Here is a 7842-nt window from a genome sequence, read left to right on the forward strand (position 1 = left end):
AGAAGAACAATTACAAAAGCTGCCACAAGAGAGACGTCTATCTTTATTTATTTATTTTTTTGTCTATAGATTTTAAAAAAGTTTTCCTTCATGCATGAACGTGCATGTGAGGGTTGAATCTGTATCCCCCACTTCTTTTTGTTTCTTTTTGATTTCCTCTTTATTTTTTTTCCTGTTTGTGTGTACACGAAAATTTGAGTGTTTGCCTTTCAATTTTATTTGTTTGCTTGTTTTTGCTTTTCTGTTCTTGTTTTTTAGTTCAATGTGTGCATGAATACATGTGTGAGGGTTTGATTTGAATTCTTGTTTTTTTCTTTTTCTTTTCCTGACATTTTGGATTGGGAGTGTGATTATTTTTCCTCTTTTTGTTGTTGTTTTTTGTTTTGTTTTGCTTTGTTGCTATTCCAGTTTGTTTCAGAGAGAGAGAGAGAGAGAGAGAGAGAGAGAGAGAGAGAGAGAGAGAGAAGAGTGAGACAGAGAATGAATCATCTGCTTCCTAGGAAGGCCAGGGGAGCCCAGATTGCAAGCTGGAGTGGAGAGACAGAGCCCGAAGCCACGCCCCAGAGACTAGAGGCAGAAGACAAGCCAGTTCTTATGCATATTGAAGAATTAAAGACTTTGGAAGGAACCTGGAAGGTTCTCTTTAGCTTGACTGCCCATGTGTTGTAGGAATCTTCTTGACTAGAGAGACAGGAATTCTTGGACACATTCAGCTCTGAAGGGGCTGGCTTTGAGACTGGCAGAGGGAGGACTCCAGGCTCTCTGGAAAGGATTCCTTTCAGAAGCTGCACAACCAGGCCTCCATGCCACTTCCAAGGCTCTTGGCTGTGACATGTGCTTTGCACCCTGACAGGTTCCCACTGTGGGAAGTGCAATTCTGAGCTCTGTCCAGAACCATCCCAGAAGGAGGGGCTGCTGGGATGTACCATCTCTAGTAGGGGTCTGGAGGCAGGTGGAAAGGAGGAGGTGAGGACTAGGTCTCCAGTCTTGGTGGGGGTGGAAGGGAGGAAGTGAGAACCAGTTCTGCAACCTTGGGAGGGGTGATGGCAGCCGTGGGGAGACAAGCCCTTGGGAGAGAAGGTAGATGTGGAGCAGGGATTTAGAAACAGGACTATCCCCTGGGGTGCAGTGTCCACGGTGAGGAAGGTTCTCACACAAATTAGGACACAGTGAAGTGTGTCTCTGAGTCTTGTCTTGTCTTCAGTCTCAGTGGTGTTGAGAGGAGCCTGTGGTGTGAGCAGGGATAGAGGTGACGGAGAGCTCAGGAGGTGCAGAGCCAGGAGCCGTTTTGCTGTGGTCAGGGGAGCACAAAGGGAGAACCTGGCAGGGTCATGGTGGGGGCTGATGGGTGCTGCTGAGTTTGGGAAGGATTAGGAGGGCAGAAGAGAGTGTAGACTGCAGCAATGAGACTTTCTTGGGCCAAGCGCCGTCGGTGGGGTGAGGAGACAGTACATGGTGGCAGCTCACACGTAGGCACGAGGTCAGCCAGCAGGTCAGCCAAGGGGTGTGACAGAACAACTCAGCTGGGGACAGAGTGGGGAGGACAAGCAGACGATGGGAGCAGCAAAGCCAGAAGTCAGGGGCTCCTCCAACCTCGCACCACTCCAAATCTAGACATAATCAGCTCACGATCCCAGCCAGCTGTGGGGCCTGCGAATACCTAGAGCTTTTTCATGATTTTTGCTAATTCCCAGATGGTCTCCTGCCACGGCCGCTGTGTGTGGAGGTTCTCTTATAGTTAACTCCTGTTCCTCTGGGTGCATAGCTCAGGTCCCCTTCCCCTTCCCGATCCATTCCCCTCCTCCAAACCCTTCCCCATTCTCCCTCCGCGTTCCCCATCTCTCTGCTGAGCATCACATGCCACAGTGCACTTCCGTCCACCTACAGTTTTTCTTCCTTCGCTTTCCTTCCATATCAACTTCTCACATGTCACCTCCCAGATTTAAATCCCCACTTTCCGCCCAGATCCAAAATCACCTCGTTTGGTTGCAGAGAACCACTTTCCACTCTCCTCTGAATGCATGGTGAGAGCTGACACCCAAGTCCTGGGGACTATGATGTGTTTGTGTGTGGGGGGGGCGGTCCAGGACTAGTCACTTTGTGTCCAAAATTCATGTAAAAAAAAAAACCAGTTTACATGCAGCCCTTCTTCCCAGGACTCTGTTGTTTCTCTCTCCAGAGTAGTTAAGGTTAGAGCTAGGTATTAATTTCTCCTCCCTCAAGAAAACATGAAGAATGAAGTTGCAATTTTTTTTCTTTTTTTTTTTACAGAGTCTCATTTTATCGCCTAGGCTGAAGTGCCATGGCACAATCATGGCTCACCACAGCTTCGACCTTCTGGGCCCAGGCAGTCTTTCTGCCTCCGCCTCTCAAGTAGCTGGGACTACAGGTGCATTCCATCACACCCAGCAATTTTTTTTATTTTTTGTAGAGAGGAGGTTTCAATATGTTGCCTAGGCTGACCTTGAACTCCGGGCTTAAGCAATCCTCCTTGGCCTCCAAAAATGCTGGGATTACAGGTATAAACCACCACACCCAGTGAAAAGCATTTTATTTTATTTATTCTATTTTATATGAATTGGAGTCTCACTCTGCTGCCCAAGCTGAAATGCAGTGGCATGATCACAGTTCACCACAGCCTCGACTTCCTAGGCTCAGATAATCCTTCCGCTTCAGCCTCCCAAGTGGCTAGGACTACATGCATGTGCCACTATGCCCAGCTAATTTTTAAAATTTTTTTGTAGAGACAACGTCTCACTCTGTTGCCCAGGTTTGTTTCCTGCTCCTGGGCTCAAGCAATCCTCCTGCCTTAGTCTCCCAAAGTACTGGGATTACAGGTGTGAGCTACTGCACCCAGACAGGAAGTTGTAATTTTAAAGAAAAAAGTTGAGTCGCAGAAAATCCCAGAATGCAGATGTGTCACTCCAAAGGGAAGTGTTCATGCAAATGGCCAAATTCTATGCCTGTCAGAGGCTACAGGGCTCAAGATGGGGCAGGACGGCCAGCTCTTCTCCTGCTTCTAGGTTTGGTCAGATGCTCCCTGTGCCCAAGGGCCAGGGTCCCTGTGTGGTTACTCACAGGGGACAGGTTTCTGCTCAACCTGCTGGTTGCAGTCTCCAGACTCTTTGGCCTAGGTACTAAGCTCAACTATCCCTCCAGGTTCCCATCCTAGGAACCATCCATGTCTCCCTGACAACTTTCCTTTCGAGTTTCAGGCAGACGGTAGTTGACGGGGCCATCTGGATGGAGACCAGGGACTTGGGCTTGTGTTTTCCAGGCTGCTTGTCTCTGACGGGTCCCAGCTCCATAACTGGCCCCATGGGGGGTTCTCTACTTGTGCAATGTCGGTATGAGAAGATGTACAAGGGCCATAACAAATACTGGTGCCGAGGACAGCATGACACCACGTGTGAAAGCATTGTAGAGATCGAGGGAGGAGCACAAGAAGAGAGGAACGGCCGTGTGTCCATCAGAGACCATCCCGAGGCTCTCACCTTCACAGTGACCATCGAGAACCTCAATGCAGATGACGCGGGGTCTTACTGGTGCAAAATCCGGACAATATGGATCCTGGATGTGTGGTCACGTGACCCCTCAGTCCTGGTGAAGGTGTGTGTTTCCCCAGGTAAGAGCTCCCCTCATTCCAGCAGCAGAGTTTTGGGGTATGACCGAACAAGAAGACAAAGGTTGGTGACACTCTGAAGTGTGTCTGTGAGTCTCATCTTGTCCTCAGTCTCAGTGGTGTTGGGAGGAAACTATGGCGTGAGCAGGGCTAGAGTTGGCTGATCTCTCAGCCTTGGGGTGGGTTCAGGAGTTGCATAGCTCAAGAATCTTTACTCCTGTTCAAAGATGGGCAGGTCTATCTGTGCAAACCCACTCCTGAAGTCAAAGAAATCTGAGAGGCCGAAGAAAGACGTTGACAATTCTAGTTCCTCAGAAAGAAGCACTTAATGGGGAGTTATGAACAGAAGTCAAGACAAGACATGGGTCCCTGCACCATTGACTCCCCAGACCCAGGGCTTTTATACCACAGGGAAGGAGCATGCAGGACAATTGAAGTCAGTCCCCCAGGGAGAGACAAGAATGCAATGTGAATCTTTTAAGGGCAGAGTTTATGGGCAAGGTTGTTTTGACCTAAGGGTACATGCTCTTACATAAGGAACAGTAGACAAAATGGAAATCTTGAAGGTCTTCCCAGAACTGGGGTTAATCAGAAGTCACTAGGGCAGATTAGCATCCAAGATGGAGTTGTTCCCATAGTGCCTGGGCCTCACCTCATTGCCTGTGGAGGCCCCTCCATGCTGAGCCAAAGCTGCCCTTCGGAAAGCCTAGGCCAAAGGAGACAAACTCCCATACCTTTTCACCCTCCTTGCAGAACATCCCTCTGCCATGCTGTCCTAAAATTAGCCGTGCCCGGGCATCTTGGGTGGAAGCTACTCTTTGTCTTACCATATGCTCAGATTCTCCCAGTCCCCATCACAATTTCCTTCCTATTATCTTCCACCGGCTTCCTTTGTGTCAGATGGCCACACCCACCCTCTACCTGTACTTGACATTGGCATCCGGGTCACTCCCTCACATTCAGTGGGGACCTGCCAGCTTCTCCACCCCAACCTCTACCATTATCTTGGCAGTTATCAATGAATGATATGTCAAACATTCTTGCCTTGGGTTCCCTGGCCTTCTCAACTTTGGTTTGGCCTTTCTTTCCACTCCCTTTGCAAATCCTACTCCATGGTGACATCCCAACCTCATCCATGTCTAGAATCCTATACTCAGATATTCTACTTTCTGACAACTTCTCGTGGACCTGCCCTCCCACCCTCTTGCCCTGATTCCTGTTCTCAGCCTCACAGAGACCTTCAGTACTTTGATCCTTCCTTCTATTTCCCCCCAATTTATTGCTTCCCTCACTCCCAACCTGACCTCACTTCCTTCTTGGACCAACTTGAACCTTGACAATAGACCACATTTTCTTCTCTCACTAACACCTTAACTCCCATGTACCATTTCTTTACCTACCTGACAAAAGCCTCATCCCTGGTCCCATCCTAAAATTAAGATCATTAATCATCCCAGTTTGCCCAAGAATAAGGGGTTTTCTGGGATGTGAGACTTTCGGTGCTAAGGCTGGAAAAGTCCTGGGCAGACTGGGACAAGTTGGTCGCCCTAAGATCCATCTGCTCTAGTGCTGCTGTGAAAAAGAGGGACAAAAGGGGGCATATGGCTGCTAGTAGAAGTTCCCAGTTCCCTGTGTCATCCTCCCAAACTTCTGCCTTGCCAAGAACACACAGGGCATCAATTTTCTTTCCTTCTCCACTTACAAACTTCCGTGCAGTCGAACTTATCCTTCTTCCTTCTCTCTCTGGTTGGAGATAAGGCTTCCCCTTCCTGTCCAAGGACAATTATCGAGGCTGGTTGCCTGCCTTGTAGGCTGTTGCCTCCCCATCCCCTTGGAACAAATTCTCTCTTAGCTCATCCACGTTCTTCTTCCCTCACTTATCTTTGCCATCTCCTGTCCTCAGACCCGTCCTCATCACTGCTCTTCAGCAGCCTGTCAACACGCTTGTCTCTCCCATCCTCAAAGTATCCCACGGACCTCCAGCTGCCTCTGCTGGATGCCTCCTTTCTGCTTGCCTGGAAGGTGGATCAGCCTCCTCCTTCGTGCTCTGTCTCACCTAGTGGTGACCTTCCAGATGCCATCACTTTCTATTGAAGTTGGTCTATCTGTTTTAGGGTCTCTGCTCCTCCATCAGGGTGGGCTAGTTCACATCCATCAATGAATCACCAATGGTAGAAAGGTCAAAGGTTGTTGGATCCCAAGAGCCTGTGTGGCGTACCCTGTGAAGAAGTGAACCTCCAGGACGACTGCTTTTGGAGATGAGCTGGGAGTACAGTAGGGATGGGGGTGTAGGTTGTGCCAGTAGTTTGGACACCTGAAGTCCTTGGGAGGAGCTGAGTGGCAACCTACCCCTTCCCTAGAGATGGGTTAAAGTGGCCCATAATATTCTCCACATGGAAGGTGCTCGAAGCCTCCTGTCATGGTCTTTATGAGGCTTTTGGGTCTCAAGCTAAGCCATAATCCTTCAGACGCCTTCTCCCTTTGGAACACATCAGACTAAGGAAAACCCAAGAGACTCCTGCCCTCACCCTGGGCAGAATCAGACTTTGGGTGGAAAGAAAGGCCTGGCTTTTGTTAGGGGTGAGTCATGGCCAGTTCTGGCAAGGGCTCCTTTGGCCCCTGAGGGACTTTACTTAAGAGGTGCCCTGGGCTTGGCTTCAGAGTATCTCTTGGGCCCCTTCTGTAAGTGGATGATTGTGTGCAATATCAGCTCCAAACAGGGGCTTCATGCATGGCTGGGGACAGAGCAGCAGCCTGATGCATGACTTTCATCTCCAACAGCTACTACAACCCCAAGGAGGGCCTCACAGCCAGCCATACCTCCTGTCTTCCCGTTGGTGAACCCCAGGCAGAACTCCAGTGCCAAGGACATGTCTACCCAACACCCAGGGTAAAGGCCCAAGACCTGGAAGTCAAGACTGGGAAAGGCCTCTGGGGTGGGATCTAGGGGTGGCAGCCCATCATTACTTAAAAACTTCACTATCTGCTGTTATTTTCTCTAACCCTGGTCCTGATTTTCACATTCTCCGAGGCTGCATGTGGATGTTGGGTGGGAGATGTCCCTTGTGCTGTGAACATCCTTCCCTATGGAGCAGCTATAGGGACCCAGGTCAGAGGTTGAGTTCAGTGGACATGCAGTCCCATCTCTTCTTCCCTTCCTGCTCACAACTTGAGGCCCCGGTCTGTGGCCCCTCTCAAAGGTCTTTGCTCAGCATCTCCCTTCTCTCCCAAAGATAGCCAGGAAGGGCTGTGATGCTGCTGCCAGAACCTGAGGGGAAGGGGTGAGGGACGGAAGTGTGAAGGTGAGAGTGGGGATTGCTTTCAAGAGGTCAGTTGATAAAGCAGAAACTGTGAGTGAGAGAAGGACAGAGGGAGAGGCTTCTGGAACATGCATCTGGAAAGCTGCAATGGCTTGGGTCCTTCCTTTCTCTTCTCTCCATCACTTCTTTAGAATGAGACTCCCGGCCGGGCCTGGTGGCTCAGCCTGTAATCCCAGCGCTTTGGGAGGCCAAGGTGAGTGGATTGCTTGAGCCCGTGGGTTCGAGACCCACCTGGGGAACTTGGAGAGACCTCATCTCTACAATAAAAAAAAAAAAATTAGCCGGGCGTGGTAGCGCACGCCTGTAGTTCCAGCTACTCGGAAGGCTGAGGCGGAAGGATCGCCGGAGCCCAGCAGGTCGAGGCTGCGGTGGCCGGGAGCGGCCACTGCACTCCAGTCTGGGCGACAGAGTGAGACTCCAACTCAAAAAAATAATAAATAAATAAATAGAATGAGACTTCCTGAGGCAGTGCTTGACCGAGGGGAGAAGGATCATGGGGCCACAGAGAGGGACGGTCCTGGTGTGGGTTCTTTCCTGGTTTGAACCTGAGTTATTGGGACTCCAGAGTCAGGGACAAAGAGCAGTGGGGAGAGAAGATTCCTGGGGCCTCCCCTTGACCAGGCAGCTCATGTCCTCTCCCTCTGTCCCCACAGGTCCCTACTCAGCAGCGTCCACTTTCTGCTCCTGATTTTCCTGAAGCTGCCCCTGTTCCTGGGCATGCTGGGGGCCATCCTCTGGGTGAACAGGCCTCAGAGAAGCTCTGTGGGGAGGCAGAGCTGGCCTGGCCAAGAGGCCTGCAGGGCTCTGTCCCCAGGAATACCCTGTGCAGGGAGTCAGTCCTTCAGACTGGATGGGAGAGGCTTGTGGACTCTGGACTCCAGGGCAGGAAAACAGCAGTGA

The 7842-nt window shown here is 50.4% G+C and overlaps 1 protein-coding gene across 1 annotated transcript in view; it reads left to right on the forward strand.

Moving 5' to 3' along the window:
• Positions 1-7842, forward strand: part of LOC103259740 (CMRF35-like molecule 2) — a 12888-nt gene extending 5046 nt beyond the window's left edge. Inside the window, exons 2-4 of the mRNA XM_021711996.1 lie at positions 3278-3625; positions 6404-6512; positions 7596-7842. Coding sequence (XP_021567671.1) covers positions 3278-3625; positions 6404-6512; positions 7596-7842 — 704 coding nt within the window. The remainder of the gene's footprint in view (positions 1-3277; positions 3626-6403; positions 6513-7595) is intronic.

This window comes from Carlito syrichta, unplaced genomic scaffold (assembly GCF_000164805.1).
Source record: "Carlito syrichta isolate Samal-C Ts95f unplaced genomic scaffold, Tarsius_syrichta-2.0.1 Scaffold302991, whole genome shotgun sequence".
Taxonomy (NCBI): Eukaryota; Metazoa; Chordata; class Mammalia; order Primates; family Tarsiidae; genus Carlito; species Carlito syrichta.